We start from the raw sequence: 20,155 nt of genomic DNA, 5'->3' as shown, positions 1-20,155 counted from the left end.
TTAATAAAAGAAAAGAGAAGAACCATATGATCCTCTCAATCAATGCAGAAAAAGCATTTGACAAAATTCAGCATCCTTTCTTAATAAAAATGCTCGAGAAAATCAGGATAGACAGAACATACCTAAACATCTTAAAGGCATATGAAAAGCCCACAGCTAATATCAACCTCAATGCAGAAAAACTGAGAGCTTTCCCCCTGATAACAGGAACATGACAGGGATGTCCAACCTCACCCCTGTTATCTAACATAGTATTAAAAGTTCTAGCATCAGCAATCAGACAACAAAAGGAAATCAAAGCCATCAAAGCTGGCAAAGATGAAGTCAAGCTTTCACTTTCTGCAGATGGCATGATATTATACATGGAAAACTCAGTAGACTCCACCAAGAGTCTACTAGAACTGATACATGAATTCAGCAAAACGCAGGACACAAAATCAGTGTAATCAGTTGCATTCATATACACTAATAATGAAGCAACAAAAAGACAAATAAAGAAACTGATCCCATTCACAATTGCACCAAGAAGCATAAAATACCTAGGAATAAACCTAACCAAAGATGTAAAAGATCTGTATGCTGAAAACTATAGAAAGTTTATGAAGGAAATTGAAGGATATAAAGAAATGGAAAAACATTCCATGCTCATGGATTGGAAGAATAAATATTGTTAACATGTCAATACTACCCAAAGCCATCTACACATTCAGTGCAATCCCAATCAAAATTGCACCAGCATTCTTCTCGAAGCTAGAACAAGCAATCCCAAAATATGCATGGAACCACAAAAGACTCCAAATAGCCCAAGTAATATTGAAGAAGACCAAAGTGGGAGCCATCACAATCCCAGACTTTAGCATCTACTACAAAGCCATAATCATCAAGACAGCATGGTATTGGCACAAAAACAGACACATAGACCAACGGAATAGAATACAGACTCCAGAATTGGACCCACAAACAACTGGCCAACCAATCTTTGACAAAGCAGGAAACAATATCCAATGGAAAAAAGAATCTCTTTAACAAATGGTGCTGGGAGAACTGGGCAGCAACATGCAGAAGAATGAAATGAGGACACTTTCTGACACCATTCACAAAAATAAACTCAAAATGGATAAAAAGGACCTGAGTGTGAGACAGGAAACCATCAAAACCCTAGAGGAGAAAGCAGGAAAAAACCACTCTGACCTCAGCCAGAGCAATTTCTTACTTGACACATCCCCAAAGGCAAGGGAATTAAAAGCAAAAATGAACTATTGGGACCTCATGAAGATAAAAAGCTTCTGCACTGCCAAGGAAACAATCAACAAAACTCAAAGGCAACCGGCGAAGAGGAAGAGTTATTTGCAAATGACATATCGGACAGAGGGCTAGTATCCAAAATTTATAAAGAGCTCACCAAACTCCACACCCAAAAAACAAATAACCCAGTGAAGAATGGGCTGACAACATGCATAGACACTTCTCTAAAGAAGACATCCGGATGGCCAACAGGCACATGAAAAGATGCTCAACGTCACTCCTTATCAGGGAAATACAAATCAAAACCACACTCAGATACCAACTCACGCCAGTCAGAGTGGCTAAAATGAACAAATCAGGAGATAATAGATGCTGGCGAGGATGTGGAGAAACGGGAACCCTCTTGCACTGTTGGTGGGAATGCAAACTGGTGCAGCCACTCTGGAAAAAGTGTGGAGGTCCCTCCAAAAATTAAAAATAGACCTACCCTATGACCCAGCATTAGCACTGCTAGGAATTTACCCAAGGGATACAGGAGTGCTGACGCAAGGGGCACTTGTACCCCATGTTTATAGCAGCACTTTCAACAATACCCAAATTACGGAAAAAGCCTAAATGTCCATCAACTGATGAATGGATAAAGCAATTGTGGTTTACATACACAATGGAATACCACGTGGCAATGAGAAAGAATGAAATATAGCCTTTCATAGCAACATGGATGGAACTGTAGAGTGTTATGCTAAGTGAAACAAGTCCTACAGAGAGAAAGACAGACACCGTATGTTTTTACTCTTATGTGGATCCTGAGAAACTTAACAGACCTGGCGGGGGGGGGAAGGAGGAAAAAAAAAAGAGGTTACAGTGGGAGAGAGAGCCAAACCCTAAGAGACTCTTAAAAACTGAGAACAAACTGAGGGTTGATGGAGGGTGGGAGGGAGGACATTGTGGGTGATGGGTAATTAGGAGGGCACCTGTTGGGATGAGTACTGGGTGTTGTATGGAAACCAATTTGACAATAAATTTCATATTAAACACACACACACAAAAACAAACAAACATTAAAAAAAATTTTAAGTGGATATACGTTTTAGCAGGTAAAAATCTTTTGGGAGAAATTACAATGTGAATAAAGAATTTAAATGATTATGATCCCGTACTGATTCTAAATATATCAATCTCTAAAGGAAGTAATCTGAGATACAGATAACATATATAAGATTTTCAAGCAGAGTACAAAATTAAAGATAATCTAATTGATCAATGAGAGAGGAATAACAAATATAATTATGATTCTCATATAATGCAGTAGTATGTATGTATTTAAAATTATTTTGAAAAAAATAAAATTAAATTAAAAAAATAAAAAATAAAAAAATAAAAAATAAATAAATACAATTATTTTGTACTACATCATTTGATAATGAGAAAAACTTCTATGAATGTAATATTCATCAAAAAGGCAGGCAGGATAAAAATGGAGAGACCATTAAATGTCCCTTTTATAAATATCTATTTGTATTTAGGCAGAGAAAAACACTACAAATTAGCGTATCAAAATATTGCCACTAATTATCTCCACATAGTGATTTTATGGGTGATTTCTACTTCATCTCTAATTCAAAGGAAGCTTTTCTTTTTATCAGAAGAAAAAAATTGTATTATAAAAAATTGTACTTTCTTAAGTAATAAAACATGGAGGAATTCACATCAGAAATCATGGAAAATACACTCTTCTTAGAACCAGATATGTATTTATCAATACCCTTTCGATTATACAGGACAAAGCCACACCTCAAACGAACTTAAGCAAGAAGGTTAAGTTTTCGCCCATTTATTAGCTCAGCTGGTCACCAAATTCATTGGAGGGCAAGAATGAAGCTGAATGCCAAAGACTGTTGGAACCAAGAAATTAGCCACTGCCAGCTTCTATCTGTAAATCCTATGTCTTTTTCCACACATGTTTTTTCAGTATCCCAGACTTGATTTTTGACAGCAGCAGTATGATGGCCAGCAGTTTCTCCATATCACAGCTCAAAAAGGGATGAGCTTGTTTTCTCTCTGTTCTTGGGTCTACCATCCTGAGGAAAAGCTCAGATTTGGCCCATCTTGGTCAGAGGCTCATACCTGAAGCCTTCACCTATGGCTAAGAGATGTGTCATCAAGACTTGGTTCAGAAGCAACCTTTAAGCAAACAGAAGTCGTCAGAGAGGTAGGATTTACATGTCGCCTTCCAGTCATATGACATGACATGGTTACGGCAAGACAAAGCTACATTTACCAGGAGAAGCAGGTTGCTGATTTGAGCAAATAACAGACTAGATGTCCACTAAAAGTAGTTATTTCTTCAGAGTACAAAGAATGACCTTTAAAATTAAGTGATACAGAAAATATTCAGGTACTATGCAGTTGGCGAATCTGTCTTATCATACATATAAACATGATAGAAGAGAAGAAAGACAAAAGTTTGGGAGGTGTAGAAATATTTTTAAATCAGAGAGGAATCTGGCAATCCCTGCTAGCCTACTGAACATTATTTAATCAGTAAAAGAGAAACCTGGAATCTCCCCTTTAAAGACACTACTTCCAATCAAATCTTAGGAGACTGAGTATAAGTGCTAGCTACTAAACTGTTTTCCAAGTATCCATCAGGGGTGTCAAAAATAATGAATGAATGATAAAAAGAGCAATGGAAATCTAAAGAAAACACAAATAAATTAGCAAGTGACACTGTAATTTCATTAATAAGGACCACTTACAAGACAATAGGAATACTGATAAACTGGTTAAGGACTATGTGTAAGGATACATAAGGTTCAGAGTTACTTGTACTACATCTCTGAGAATGAGACTCGGATCTTCTCTGTTAAAATGGATATGAACTGAAATTTCTAAATCCATGTATGCAAATCCCACATTCTTACAGAATATAATACAGTCATATACAAAACACCTCCAAAACTAAAACTTAGCTTGCAATGACTCAAACCCTGTAAATGCAATGGGAATAGTATTATTTCAGAAGAAGAAAAAGGAAGAACCTGGCTAGTTACAAACAAAAATGATAACAAATCTTAAAGAACATAGGAGTTAGATAGTCTGAAACAGAGTACAAACAAAAGTCAAAAGGTAAATCTTGTGAGACCAACCAGCTCTGTCCAGACAGAAAGGTGGCCTGGACTAAGGATCCATTATTTTTCTACTTCTGATGGCAGGCCTATCCTCAAAGGCATCAAAATCTCATGTGATTATTTGAGTGTCCAGGTGACTCCTCTTACTCCAGTTCCCTCCTCATTAATGTCCTTACCATCACTTGACTTCTCATAAATTTCCCTTCACTGAATTAATCAATTAGGCTTACATGAAAGTTCAGACCATTTGCTGATCTTTTACAGCAAATTAATCAATTGACATCTTGATATACGTATATATTTGTATCTAGTATCAATTTATTTAGTGTCAACCAGCATTCCCTTATGTAACGCACTCAGACACTGAAGAGACACAATTTTAAATTCTAGACCCCAGTAAATTCATCAAGGTAATATCTCCCGAGAGACAAGCAATTGTCCTTCTCTGGGAGCTACTTGTTTTTACACCACATGCTTCCTTCAACCAACCATAGGCAGCAACACAAACTCTCAGTTAAGATTTTTTAAGACCCTTGTTATTTTAATCTGGGACAACTCAGTGGTAGTAAGGTACGTGGAGCCTGGTATTCAAACTATAGATATGTAATGTTACTTCAAGTCAGTAAGGAAATTTTGTAATACTTGTGTCATTTAAGAAATCCTTCTATAAATAATAAACCGACTACACACTTTCCTCATTGCCACTTTCATCTCTTTGTTCCTGAATGTATAGATGACTGAGTTAAAAAAAGGAGTGAGAACTGCATCAAAAACAGCAAGATTTTTGTCTAGGTGTGAGGTGGGGTGAGGCCAGATATAAACAAAGATGCAAGGGCCAAAGAACAGAATCACCACCATGACATGAGTTGACAAAGTGGAGAGGGCCTTAGTTGTGCCTGCTGAAGAGTGTTTCCGAACAGTGATCAGGATAGAAATGTAGGAGACAATCAATATGAAGAATGATCCCAGAGATATGAACCCACTGTTGGCTATGACCATGAACTCTAGACGGTAGGTGTCTGTGCAGGCAAGTCTGATGAACCGAGGAAAGTCACAATAAAAGCTGTCTAACACATTAGGGCCACAGAATGGCAATGTTATTACAAAACCCAGTTGAATCACAGAGTGGGTCAAGCCAATTACCCAGGCAGCAACTGTAAGCAAAATACACATTTTTCGGTTCATAATAGTCAAATAGTGCAGAGGCTTGCATATGGCAACATATCTGTCAAAGGCCATGGCGATGAGCAGCACCATCTCCACGCCACCAATGACGTGGATGAAGAAGATTTGAGTGATGCAGCCACCAAAGGAGATGACCTTACGCTTTCTGAAAAGGTCATAAATCATCTTCGGAGAAATGACACAAGAAACTCCCAGGTCAATGAAGGAGAGGTTGGCCAACAGAAAGTACATGGGGGAGTGTAAGTGAGGGTCAGAAATCACAGTGAGCATTATGAGGGAGTTTCCCATCATGCTTGCCACATAAAACGTAGAGGAGAACACCAAGAGGAGAAGTTGGATCTCCCAGGAATCAGTGAGTCCCAGGAACACAAACTCTGACACCACAGAGTGATTTGCTCTATCCATTGATTTATCCGCTAGAATGTTACAGACAAAAGAAAACATGAAACTAAAATGAAAATGTTAATGAAGTTCTACATTAAAATGATTAATTAATCAAGGCTATTCACATTGTTAGAACAAGATATCTCCTCAATTCCTTCTCAGGGTCATTATTAAATATGCATTTTACTGGGGTCACCTAAAGCAGTTGAGTCACTTCCACATACAGTATTCCTAACACAATGGCTGCAAGGACTCTGGATCTATAAACAAGAAAATGATGCAAATATGAAAACACAGATGTATATAACAAGGATCAGGAGGCACGGGGAAGGTGGTGCAATGCAACACAAACAGAAAAAGAAAGAAGAGGTAAAGATTGCATTTGCCAGAATTCACTGCTATTGCTTTTTTTTAATATTTTAAGTTCATGCATTTATATTGAGAGAGACAAAGACAGCACCAGAGGGGGAGAGCAGAGAGAGAGGAAGAGAGAGAGAGACAGAGAAAGAGGGACAGGGAGGGAGGAAGGGGGCGGGGGATATGGGAGAAAGAGACAGAGAATTCCAAGCAGACTCCATGGTGCCAGCAAACAGCTTGATGCAGGGCTTGAACCCACCAACCATGAGATCATGACCTAAGCCAACCTCAGATGCTTAATTGACTGAGCCACCCAGGCACCCCTCACTGGTACTATTTGAACTGTTCATACAACAATTCCTCAGTCATTCAAGTCATCTTATTTCTTACCCTCAACTCATCTCAGGCACATATTATGTCTCTTGTAGTAGGTCTTATACCAGTACCTACAATCACTTTTGCAATTAACACTAAGCCCACAGGGTAGTGGCGAGCTAAGGAAACCTGACTTAGGATATAGAGGTGACTTGGGTGTATGCCAGGACCAAGGGCAGGATAGATGTTGATGGCACAGAGTACTTGCATGAAACCCGAAAACTAGAAGTACCTAGAAAGATGGTTAGCAGGACTCGCCCGAGGTGTGCAAGGAGAATGGGGTGTTATGGGAAGTTAAGGAAGCCAATGCCATTTATCTGTCCAGAGTCTTTAAATCTCTGAAGTTTGTGAACCTTGGTTATAGCTATTGGAGCCCTAAGCTTTGGGAGTTTGGATGAAGATATGCCCAGTAATGTCACAGTTACAACATAACCATTGACTCTCTCCCATCCTTCCATCAACCTTAGCTCTTTTATTTTTCTTATCTCATCTCTTCCATTTCAATTCTCTCATTTGTCTGAGATCCAATGCCAAGTCTGACAGTTCCCTGCCCCTAATTTTGCATGACTACATGAATCTCTCTACTTGTTACCCATTTTTTTCAGACTAAAATGTTGCCATGTAGGAGATATATTCTCTTGCCTGTGTGTCAAACTGCCTCTCCAGCTCTCTGGTTCCCATAATACTTAGATTTGCTGCTAAGAGGTGAAGTGATCTGAAAAAAAGAGGTAGGTTGCAGAATAAACAGTAAGTACTGGTAAAATAAAGATACATGAATGCACAAAAAGCTTCATAACTGGAACCAAAAGGAAAGAGCAAGAAAAACCTAGCAATAGAAAAAAAAATGGATTCTAAAGCTTTCCCTTTTTTAAAAAAATTTTTTTAATCTTTATTTATTTTTGAAGGAGAGAGACAGAGCATGAGTGGAGGAGGGCCAGAGAGAGAGGGACACACAGAATCTGAAGCAGGCTCTAGGCTCCGAGCTGTCAGCACAGAACCCAATGTGGGGCTCGAAGTCACAAGCCATGAGATCACGACCTGAGCCGAAGTAGGATGCCCAACTGACGGAGCCACTCTGGTGCCCCTTGTCCTTTAATATGTGTATTTATATATGCACACATGTGCACACCTCAGTTGTACATGATGAGTGAAATCAGTCATAAAAATACCCCACAGACGCATCTGGGTGGCTCAGTTGGTTAAGCGTCCACAGCTCAGGTCATGGTCTCGCAGTGTATGAGTTCGAACTCGGTGCTGGATTCCGTGCCACCCTCTCTTTATGCCCCTCCCCCACTCACACTCTTGTCTCTCTCTTTCCCAAAAATAAACATTAAAAATTATTATCCCACTAACTCATTCATGATTACCTAGTCCAAGCTAATAATTTACAAAGGAGAAAACAGTAGTCCAGGGAGGAAGAAACAACTAGTTACACAGAATCCAGGTTTTCTAGTCTACAATTGACTTCAGACTCCATATGCTAGAAAAATGATAAGGTGAGAAGAGGTATGCCAAACCTAGATCTACTTAGTCCAAAACAGCAGCCACTCCTTCCATATGGTTATTAAGTGAAATTAAAAACCTATTTCCTTGGTTGCACTAGCCACATTTCAAGTACCCAACAGCCTCCTATGGCTAGGCGTTAAGTATAGGGTAGTACAATATAGAACTTTCCAAACCTTACCCATCCCTTAAAGGTAAATCAAAATCCCATTTCCTCTATGAAAACTTTCCTAGTAACTACACTTTATACAAACGTCTTTTCTCTCTTATTCCTAGAAGTCAGGAAACTTCAATTTTAATTCAAAAATACTCATTCACCACATTAAAAATAAACCACAATATATAGCATCTTAGGAGACATTCCAGATGTCTACTTTTGGCCAAAAAGGACACCTAAGAGTCTGTGAAATTCAGAGACATCTTTACAAAGGAGAAAGTGTTATCAGTTTTGAAAAACCAGTAGGAGTTTAATAAGCTAAGAGGAGAAAGGAAGGCCTTTTGAGAAGAGATAATAACTGCTCTCTTATTAGAGCAAATCCTTTGCTACTAATCATAATTCCTCAATGGTTTCAATTTTTTTAACATTTTATTTCTTTATTAGACAGAGAGCACCAGCAAGGGAGGGACAGAGAAAGAGGGGGACAGAGGATCCAAAGTGGGCTCAGAGCCAGCAGCACAGAGCCCAATGTGGGGCTCCACTCACGAAATGTGAGATCATGACCCGAGCCGAAATGAGACTCTCAACCGACTGAGCTACCCAGGGTGCCCCCTCAATGGTTTCAATTACAGATTTTCTTTCCTCAAATATATTATAAGTTTAAGAGGAAAAGGACCATTTCTTCTGGTTCTTGTGTTTCCTAAAACACAAAATAAGTAGCAAGGATATCCTGATTTAGCTGATAACACTTCTCTGAAGTACAACCATTTTCTCAAGTCCATCATTTTTCAGTTTCTGTTTTTCTCATCTACGATGTTTTTCCATGAAGTCCAGCATGCATAAAGGAACTCTTCACATTCAAAACTAAGCATTAACATAGTTCCCAATCACTCCCTAAAGGATGCCTGGTATTCTTGCTATAAATTTCTACTTGGGAATAGGCAAGCCTCATCTCAACTCTTACAATGGTTCATGGTTTAACTTTATGAAGTTTTAGAAAACAAGAAGCAGCACATAAAAGGAAAAGGAAGACCGGGCGGGAGGTGGCAGGATCCAGTAACAGCCAACATATCAGGAAATTTACAGTTTCTATTTTCCAGGCTTCACGATATAATTAGTAGTCATCTTCCATGCCATTGTTAAAGTCAGAAAAAAAATAAAGATTTTTTTCACTATATTTTAAAAGTTTCTAAAACATTTAACGATGCCATCTTAGAGTTGGAAAAGTATACATTATTTTCATGGTGCATATTTACTAAGGACTTTCACACATTTGATGCTTGTAATTATCTGTAGGGGTGGATATATCTGATAGAATTATTTTCATTTATAAATGAAAAATCTCAAATTCAAAAAAGTAACTTACCTAAAAACATAGTTCCTTGGTTTGAAATCAAATACCAGGTCTTCTGATTCCAAATCCAGTGCTATCTTGGCTACATCAAGAAAAGATGGATGTTTGCTCATGGTCTAAAACAATGATACCTCCTATAAACTTTAACCAAGAATACAAAAAAAAAAAAAAGTACACCATAAACTGGCACAATGTTATAGGTCATTATATTTCAGTAAATGTGGAAAATTCCATTTTATTCAGAAAAATATTCTATCCCACCCACATAAACATTTAATACATATATAAATTAACTTACCCAAGGTTTTATAGCTACAGAGACAAGATTTAAACCTACACATTAGTGTACAAGTTAAAGGAAAGGGAGAAAGGTGGTTGCTGACCAGATGGGGGGAAAAAACCAAAATCCACCAAAGTTTTGGAGGTAGTCAGAGATTCACCAAAGTCTGCCCCATTTATTCGTAAAAAAGTCATGGTGATTGACAGACAAGAAATATCCCAGCTAGAGACAGAAACGTAGAAGCCATTCAAACTTTGAAGTCATGAGAAAGAAATATTTGCTCAAAGGATAACATATGAACAGATAAAAGAAAGCTAATGGAGGAAACATGCATGGCCAAAAAAGAACAAATACATAGTATTTGCCATCATCATTATTATATTACTAGTACTACTATTTTTACATATTATCTGCCTTTTATTTTTTTCATTTTTTTAATGTGTATTTATTTTTGACAGAGAGAGACAGAGAGAGAGAGACAGAGCATGAGTGTGGGATGGACAGAGAGAGGAGGAGACACAGAATCCAAAGCAGGCTCCAGGCTCTGACCTGTCAGCACAGGCTCCCCTATTATCTGCCTTTTAAAAGCCCTGCTTCTATATACAAAAATCAGGGAGATAGGAATGTCAAAGAATTAAGGAACGGCTCATTTTCATATGCTAACCAGTGATCAAATTGAGAAGACTAAGTAAAAGCCATAGATTTAGGGCTGAGCTATCACTGGTTCCATTCAAGAGAGCAGAGAAAATCAAAACAGAGAAAATCATGATTTTAGGGAGATAACCAATGGTGCCAAAGTGAAGAAAGTAAAATAGGAACTGACAAATAATGTCAATCATCTAGGGGAAGAGGTTTGGGAAGGGGGGAATGGGGAGATAAGGCAATATGCTATGTGCAGAAAATGTGTAGAGTGACAGATATCTACAGTAATGAGATAAAGAGGTTCCAAACAATTCTGAGGATCTGGATGAAGCTGGGCATCACAAACTCAGACAAAAGCCAGAGGAAATCTTTTTGTGACACCATTCAGAAATGTTCACGAACTGATACCCAGAATTTTAGAGCAGTGTATTTATTTGGCACAATAAGGAGAATGGGGTATCAAAACAGTCAGAGATCCTTTGTTCATTATTTTTGCTTCCTAAATTGTACATATGAGCGAGATCATGTGGCACTTGTCTTTCTCTTATTTTGCTTAGCATTATACTCTCTCAATCCATCCATGTTGTTGCAAATGGCAAGGTTTCATTCTTTTTATGGCTGAACAATATTCCATTGTGTATGTATTTACCACATCTTCTTTATCCATTCAGATATAGACACTTTGTTTCCATAACTTGGCTATTGTAAATAATGCTGCAATAAACACAAGAGTGCATATATCCTTTTGACTCTTAACAATAGAGAACTCGAGGTTACCAGAGAGGAGGTGGGTGAGGGGATGCGTGAATTAGGTGAAGGGGATTAAGCGTACACTTATCATGATGAGCACTGAGCAATGTACAGAACCTCTGAAACATGATATTGCACACCTAAACTGGAATTAAAATTACAAACTTGACAACAAACTAAACGCATTCCCTTGAAAAAAAGAGACAGAGAAAGAAAGAAAGAGACCCTTGGAGGCCTGAGGTCACATTGAAATTGTTTGACCAAATCACATACTGGGCAATGCAGCAAGCGGAGCCACAGATGAGCTGACAACTGGAGAAAACACAAAACAGATCAGAGATAGTAAAGGCAGGTACAGTAATTGTAAGCCTGTGGCAACTCTATGCTTTACTCTTTCTCCCATATCTTCGTTCTCAAATCTGGATTCCCATTAAAAAGCAACTTCAGTACAACATTATGACTATAGTTAACACTGCTCTATGATCTACAAGAAAATTGCTAAGGGAGTTAATCCTAAGAGTTCTCATCAAAAGGAAAAATTTTTTCTTTTTATTTAACCTATGAAAAGATGGATATTAACTAAATCGACCGTGTTTGTCATTTCACAATATACATAAACCAATCCATCATATTCTACACCTTAAATTTATATAGTGATGTGTATCAATTATTTCTGAATAAAGCTGGAAAAATCTATTTCACTTTCTTTCCCATACCTTTCTCTATACAGTTGCCCCAACTCTTCCCTCCTGTACAATTCCTGCTTCTGCTCATTTTCGTATACCCTTCCTCTCTGGAAGCATAGGAACCTGTGAAGGACGGTCTTCTTATAGAGTATGGTCCACCAACCTCTCCGCCCCTCTTCACCACCACCACCTACCTAATCTGTCAAAAGATCTCATAACATCAGGCTCAGGGAATCAGAGGAGTTCCACACACTGAATTTCCTCCTGTGCATAAGCATTGCCCATATCCTTCCACTCACCCTCCCTAGGACAAGAAGCTAAACAAAACTCTGCTATTTGGAGAAAGGCTCCTAATTTAGCTATAGCACAAGGTGGTGACCAAATGATGCATTAGAGTTCTGGGATTCTCAGCCTGAGGTCATGAGTCCAAGGGAACGGTCTCACAGGATTATCAGGGAGAGAGGAAAGAGGTGTAGGATTTTCTTATACAAAATAAAGAGCTACTAGTTTATTTATTACATCCTTTTTAGCTTTTTATTATATAACCCAGGGAAATCTCTAATGAAAGGAAAAATGTATTTTATGTTTTTTAAATGGGAAAAAACTCGAAAATTTTCAGCAAAACAGTTGTAGAACTTAGAAATCTTGACACATTTTGTCAACGAAGTCTCTTTGTGTGTTCAAAGGTCCAAACAACAAATAAGAACAGCAAGCATGAGTAAATGTGAAAGGCTCAGAATAATGAAGAAGAATGTGAACACTTGGGGTACAAACAGATTAGGACAGAAGGCAGAGAGTTGGAGATAGAGAGGTGTGGGCACACTTTACTTCCCCCGGAAACAATAGGAAAACCACCCAAAGAATGGTCAGAGTGCAGCAAATTGGAAAAATAGAAGATAATTCAACCAAAAACTGTTAACACACACTTAAGTACATTAAGATTATTACATTCAAACTGACTCCCTGAATATAATTTTCTTGGATTTGAAATATATTAAATATGAAAAACATGAAAATAAAATACATTTTCAATAATAGCATATAAATTAATCATTACAGATACCTTTTTCTACTCTGGTAAATCAAATATAAGCCGAACTAGTAGAAAACAAAAAATAGAGTGAATTGACAGTTCATAAAGGAAGAAAAATGAAAAAGCCAATAAACATAGAAAAGTACATAATTTGGAAGCAAAAAGTTGGTGTTTGTCCTTTCCACACTACATGATGCCCAAGGCCATCCAAGGAGTATCTAGGAGAATATATTTAATTTATCTCACCATTAAGTATTAATTAAAGGATATAGACATAGTGAAGTTCCCTTTGTTCCTCACAGATTTTTGCCTAGTAGACATACACACACTTTCCGTCCAGTCAGACAACCCCAGATATTTATGGCCTGTTGAACATTAACCAGTGTTACATCTGTAATTCAGCAATCTTACTAGAATTTCTAGGCAAAAGTACCTACAGATACCCTAAATTTTTTCACGGTTTTACGGAGATATTGGCATATGACACTGTGTAAGTTTACTAAGTATACAGCATGATTCAATACACATATATGTGATAAAATAATTACCACAATAAGGTTCATTAACATCTCCATCACCTCACTATCATTACTTTGTGTGTGGTGATAACATTTAAGATTTACACTCAGGGTGCCTGGGTGGCTCAGTCGGTTAAGCCACCGACTCTCGACTTTGGCTCGGGTCATGATCTCACGGTCGTGAGATCAAGCCATGTTGGGCTCTACACTGACAGTGCAGAGTCGGCTTGGGATTCTTTCTCTCCCATTCTCTCTGCTCCTCCGTCATGTGCATGCACACATGTGCTCTCTCAAATCAATAAACACTATAAAAAAGATTTACACTCAAAACTACTGTATTATACACAGAAAATTGTTATCTATTGTTACTATGCTATACATTAAATCCTCAGAACTTATCCTTCTTATAGCTGCAAGTTTGTACCCTTTGGACAACATCATCCCTTTTCCCCTATCCTTTGGTCTTGGCAATCACCATTCTACTCTCTGTTTCTAGGAGTCTGACTTTTCAAAACTCCACGTAACAAAGAATGGATAGTATTGGTCTTTCTCTGCCTGACTTATTCCACTTAGCATAATGCCTCAAGGTCTACCTACACTCTTACAAAATCAGGATTTCCCTTTTTGATGGCTAAGAAATATTCCTGTGTGTGTGTGTGTGTGTGTGTGTGTGTGTGTGTGTGTGTGTACCAAAGCTTCTTTATCCATATCTCTACCAAAGGACACTAAGGTTGCTTCCATGCCTTGGCCCTTGTAAATAATGCTGCAATGAACACAGGTGTGCAGATAGCTCCTTGACATAGTAATTTCATTTCCTTCAAGTATATGGCCACAAGTGAAATTGTTGCCTGATATGGTAGTTCTATTTTTAATTCTTAGAGGAACCTCCAGACTGTTTTCCATAGTGGCTGCACAAATTCACATCCACCAACAGTGCACACAAGTTCCATTTTCTCCACATCCTTGCCAATACTTGTTATCTCTTTTTTTTTTTTATAATGACCGTTCTAATAGGTATGAGATACTACCTGATTTGCATTTCCCTGATGATTAGTGATACTGAGCAACTTTTCATGTGTCTATTACCATTTGTATGTCTTTGGGGAAATGTCTATTCATTCCTTTGCCCATTTTTTGATTGGATTGTTTGTTTTGCTAGGAGTTCTGTGCATATTTTGGGTAGTAACCCTTTGTAATTTGTTGCAAATATTTTCTCCAATTCTATAAGCTTTACTTCTCCTATATAGAAGGTTCTTAGTTTAATGTAGTCCCACTTCTTCATTTTTGCTTTGGTTACTGTCATTTAGTGTTCTATCCAAAAAATTGTTGCCAAGACCAATGTTGAGATGTTTCCCTATGCTTTCCTCTGGTAGTAGTTTTACAGTTTAGGGTCGTATATTTAAGTTTTTAATCCATTTTGAGTTCATTTCTCTCCTTGTGTAAGAGAGGGGTCCAACTTCAGTCTCTTGCATGTGACTATCCAGTTTTCCCAACACCATCTGTTGAAGAGACTATCATCTCTCCATTAAGTATTCTTGTCAAATATTAGTTGACTGTATATGCAGGGGTTTATTATGGGCCTTGGATTCTATTTCATTGATGTATGTGTCTGTTTTTATGCCAGCACCATACTACTTTGATGGGTATAGTTTTGAAATAAAGTTTGAAATTAGGAAGTGTGAGATCTCCAACTTTGTCCTTCTTTCTCAGGATTGCTTTGGCTATTTAGGATCTTTTGCCATATGAATTTTAAGATGGTTTTTTCTGTTCTGGTAAAAACAAAATGCCATTGTAATTTTGATAAGCATTGCATTGAAAATATAGAAGTATAGAATTAATCATTATAGAATTATAATGATAAGCTTTAAACACTTTAAAATATTCTTTCAATCCATGAACACAAGGTATCTTTTGATTTTTTTGTGTGTCTTCCTCAATGTCTATAATCAATTGCTTTGAATTTTCAGTGTATATATCTTTTACTTCCTGTTTAAACCTATGTTTAAGTATCTTATTCTTTTGATGCTATTGTAAATTAGATTATTTCCTTTATTTCTTTTTCAGATTGTTCGTTCTCAGTGTAAGAAATGAAGTGATTTCTGTACATTGGTTTGTATCCTACAACATCACTAAACAAATGCATTTATTAGTTCTAAGTTTCTGGTAGAGTCTTTGGGATTTTCTGTATTTAAAAAACTCTTATCATCTGCACACATATACGCTACTTTTCCTTTCTGATTTGGATGTCTTTTACTTCTTTTTCTTATCTATTTACCATGGCTAGGACTTCTAGCACTGTGTCGCAAAGCAGCAGCTAGAGTGGGTACCTCCCTCTTGTTCCTAATCTTACAGGAAAAGGTTTCAAACTTGCACCATGGAGTATGATGTTTGCTATGGTTTTATCATAAATGGCCTTTATTAGCTTCAGTACATTCCTTGTATACCCAATTTGGTGACAGCTGTTAATCTGGAGAGGATGTGGAAGACTGTTAACTTCTTTTTCCGTATCTATTGAGATGATCCTATGATTTTTATCTCTCATTCTATTAGTGTGGTATACCACATTTATTGATTTGCATATAAGCATCAGATTATCACCCTGTATACTTCAAAGTGACATATCTATCAATAATAGCTTAAAATAAAGCTATAAAACATACTCTATTTTTTTTTATTTTAAGATGCTGTCTTTACTAATGGTCATTGAAAAGAAGCTAGACGGCCTTGGAGAGGGAAGATGGCGGCGTAGGAGGACACTGGGCTCACCGCCCGTCCTGCTGATCACTTAGATTCCACCTACACCTGCCTAAATAACCCAAAAAACCGCCAGAGGATTAGCAGAACAGAGTCTCCGGAGCCAAGCGCAGACGAGAGGCCCACGGAAGAGGGTAGGAAGGGCGGCGAGGCGGTGCGCGCTCCACGGACTGGCAGGAGGGAGCCGGGGTGGAGGGGCGGCTCGCAGGCCAAGCAGAGCCCCCGAGTCTGGCTGGCAAAAGCGGAGGGGCCAGACGGACCGTGTTCCAACAGCAAACGCGACTTAGCGTCTGGAAGGTTTGAAGTTATAAGCTCTGCTCAGAAAGCGAGAAGGCTGGAGGACAAAGGGAGGGAGAGCTGCTGAGCCCCCAGACGACAGAGCTCAGTTTGGTCGGAAACAAAGGCGCTCGCCAGCGCCATCTCCCCTGCCCATCCCCCAGCCAAAATCCCAAAGGGAACCGGTTCCTGCCAGGGAACCTGCTCCCTCCAAGCAAACACCCAACTCTGTGCTTCTGTGGAGCCAAACCTCCGGCAGCGGATCTGACTCCCTCCCGCTGCCACAGGGCCCCTCCTGAAGTGGATCACCCAAGGAGAAGCGAGCTAAGCCTACCCCTCCTGCCCCCGTGCACCTTGCCTACCCACCCCAGCTAATACGCCAGATCCCCAGCACCACAAGCCTGGCAGTGTGCAAGCAGCCCAGACGGGCCATGCCAAACCACAGTGAATCCCGCCCCTAGGAGAGGGGAAGAGAAGGCACACACCAGTCTGACTGTGGCCCCAGCGGTGGGCTGGGGGCAGACATCAGGTCAGACTGTGGCCCCGCCCACCAACTCCAGTTATACACCACAGCACAGGGGAAGTGCCCTGCAGGTCCTCACCACTCCAGGGACTATCCAAAATGACCAAACGGAAGAATTCCCCTCAGAAGAATCTCCAGGAAATAACAACAGCTAATGAACTGATCAAAAAGGATTTAAATAATGTAACAGAAAGTGAATTTAGAATAATAGTCATAAAATTAATCGCTGGGCTTGAAAACAGTATAGAGGACAGCAGAGAATCTCTTGCCACAGAGATCAAGAGACTAAGGAACAGTCACGAGGAGCTGAAAAGCGCTTTAAACAAAATGCATAACAAAATGGAAACGACGACGGCTCAGATTGAAGAGACAGAGGAGAGAATAGGTGAACTAGAAGATAAAGTTATGGAAAAAGAGGAAGCTGAGAGAAACAGAGATAAAAAAATCCAGGAGTATGAGGGGAAAATTAGAGAACTAAGTGATACACTAAAAAGAAATAATATACGCATAATTGGTATCCCAGAGGAGGAAGAGAGAGGGAAAGGTGCTGAAGGGGTACTTGAAGAAATTATAGCTGAGAACTTCCCTGAACTGGGGAAGGAAAAAGGCATTGAAATCCAAGAGGCACAGAGAACTCCCTTCAGACATAACTTGAATCGATCTTCTGCACGACATATCATAGTGAAACTGGCAAAATACAAGGATAAAGAGAAAATTTTGAAAGCAGCAAGGGATAAACGTGCCCTCACATATAAAGGGAGACCTATAAGACTCGTGAGTGATCTCTCTTTTGAAACTTGGCAGGCCAGAAATGATTGGCACAGTATCTTCAGTGTGCTAAACAGAAAAAATATGCAGCCGAGAATCCTTTATCCAGCAAGTCTGTCATTTAGAATAGAAGGAGAGATAAAGGTCTTCCCAAACAAACAAAAACTGAAGGAATGTGTCACCACTAAACTGGCCCTACAAGAGATCCTAAGGGGGACCCTGTGAGACAAAGTACCAGAGACATCACTACAGGCATAGAACATACAGACATCACAATGACTCTAAACCCGTATCTTTCTATAATAACACTGAATGTAAATGGATTACATGCACCAACCAAAAGACATAGGGTATCAGAATGGATAAAAAAACAAGACCCATCTATTTGCTGTCTACAAGAGACTCATTTTAGATCTGAGGACACCTTTAGATTGAGAGTGAGGGGATGGAGAACTATTTATCATGCTACTGGAAGCCAAAAGAAAGCTGGAGTAGCCATACTTATATCAGACAAACTAGACTTTAAATTAAAGGCTGTAACAAGAGATGAAGAAGGGCATTATATAATAATTACAGGGTCTATCCATCAGGAAGAGCTAACAATTATAAATGTCTATGCGCCGAATACCGGAGCCCCCAAATATACAAAACAATTACTCATAAACATAAGCAACCTTATTGATAAGAATGTGGTCATTGCAGGGGACTTTAACACCCCACTTACAGAAATGGATAGATCATCTAGACACACGGTCAAAAAAGAAACAAGGGCCCTGAATGATACATTGGATCAGATGGACTTGACAGATATATTTAGAACTCTGCATCCCAAAGCAACAGAATATACTTTCTTCTCGAGTGCACATGGAACATTCTCCAAGATAGATCATATACTGGGCCACAAAACAGCCCTTCATAAGTTTACAAGAATTGAAATTATACCATGCATACTTTCAGACCACAATGCTATGAAGCTTGAAATCAACCACAGGAAAAAGTCTGGAAAACCTCCAAAAGCATGGAGGTTAAAGAACACCCTACTAACAAATGAGTGGGTCAACCAGGCAATTAGAGAAGAAATTAAAAAATATATGCAAACAAATGAAAATGAAAATACAACAATCCAAATGCTTTGGGACGCAGCCAAGGCAGTCCTGATAGGAAAATACATTGCAATCCAGGCCTATCTCAAGAAACAAGAAAAATCCCAAATACAAAATCTAACAGCACACCTAAAGGAAATAGAAGCAGAACAGCAAAGACACCCCAAACCCAGCAGAAGAAGAGAAATAATAAAGATCAGAGCAGAAATAAACAATATAGAATCTAAAAAAACTGGAGAGCAGATCAACGAAACCAAGAGTTGGTTTTTTTGAAAAAATAAACAAAATTGACAAACCTCTAGCCAGGCTTCTCAAAAAGAAAAGGGAGATGACCCAAATAGATAAATCATGAATGAAAATGGAATTATTACAACCAATCCCTCAGAGATACAAACAATTATCAGGGAATACTATGAAAAATTATATGCCAACAAATTGGACAACCTGGAAGAAATGGACAAATTCCTAAACACCCACACCCTTCCAAAACTCAATCAGGAGGAAATAGAAAGTTTGAACAGACCCATAACAAGAAAGAAATTGAATCAGTTATCAAAAATCTCCCAACAAATAAGAGTCCAGGACCAGATGACTTCCCAGGGGAGCTCTACCAGACCTTTAAAGCAGAGATAATACCTATCCTTCTCAAGCTATTCCAAGAAATAGAAAGGGAAGGAAAACTTCCAGACTCATTCTATGAAGCCAGTATTACCCTGATTCCTAAACCAGACAGAGACCCAGTAAAAAAAGAGAACTACAGGCCAATATCCATGATGAATATGGATGCAAAAATTCTCAAGAAGATACTAGGAAATCCAATTCAACAGCATATAAAAAGAATTATTCACCATGATCAAGTGGGATTCATTCCTGGGATGCAGGGCTGGTTCAACATTCGCAAATCAATCAACGTGATACATCACATTAATAAGAGATAAGACCATATGATCCTGTCAATCGATGCAGAAAAAGCACTTGACAAAATTCAGCATCCTTTCTTAATAAAAATCCTCGAGAAAGACGGGATAGAAGGAACATACTTAAACATCATAAAAGCCATTTATGAAAAGCCCACAGCTAACATCATCCTCAACGGGGAAAACCCGAGAGCTTTTTCCCTGAGATCAGGAA

General features: G+C 38.6%; 1 protein-coding gene and 1 long non-coding RNA gene across 3 annotated transcripts in view; one reads left to right on the top strand and one right to left on the bottom strand.

Moving 5' to 3' along the window:
* LOC122239529 overlaps positions 1-20,155 on the top strand; it is a 155,793-nt gene that overhangs the window by 55,862 nt on the left and 79,776 nt on the right. For both annotated transcript variants that reach the window (XR_006218713.1, XR_006218714.1), the window contains one exon: positions 7,283-7,405. This is a non-coding gene — a long non-coding RNA (uncharacterized LOC122239529). The remainder of the gene's footprint in view (positions 1-7,282; positions 7,406-20,155) is intronic.
* LOC122239527 (olfactory receptor 4F3/4F16/4F29-like) lies at positions 5,028-5,966 on the bottom strand. The gene has a single exon (XM_042989285.1). The coding sequence runs from the start codon at positions 5,964-5,966 to the stop codon at positions 5,028-5,030; it is 939 nt and encodes a 312-aa protein (XP_042845219.1).

Source organism: Panthera tigris, chromosome B3 (assembly GCF_018350195.1).
Source record: "Panthera tigris isolate Pti1 chromosome B3, P.tigris_Pti1_mat1.1, whole genome shotgun sequence".
Classification (NCBI taxonomy): Eukaryota; Metazoa; Chordata; class Mammalia; order Carnivora; family Felidae; genus Panthera; species Panthera tigris.
Note: the sequence above shows the minus strand (reverse complement) of the source record. Positions and strands in the feature narration are given on the sequence as shown.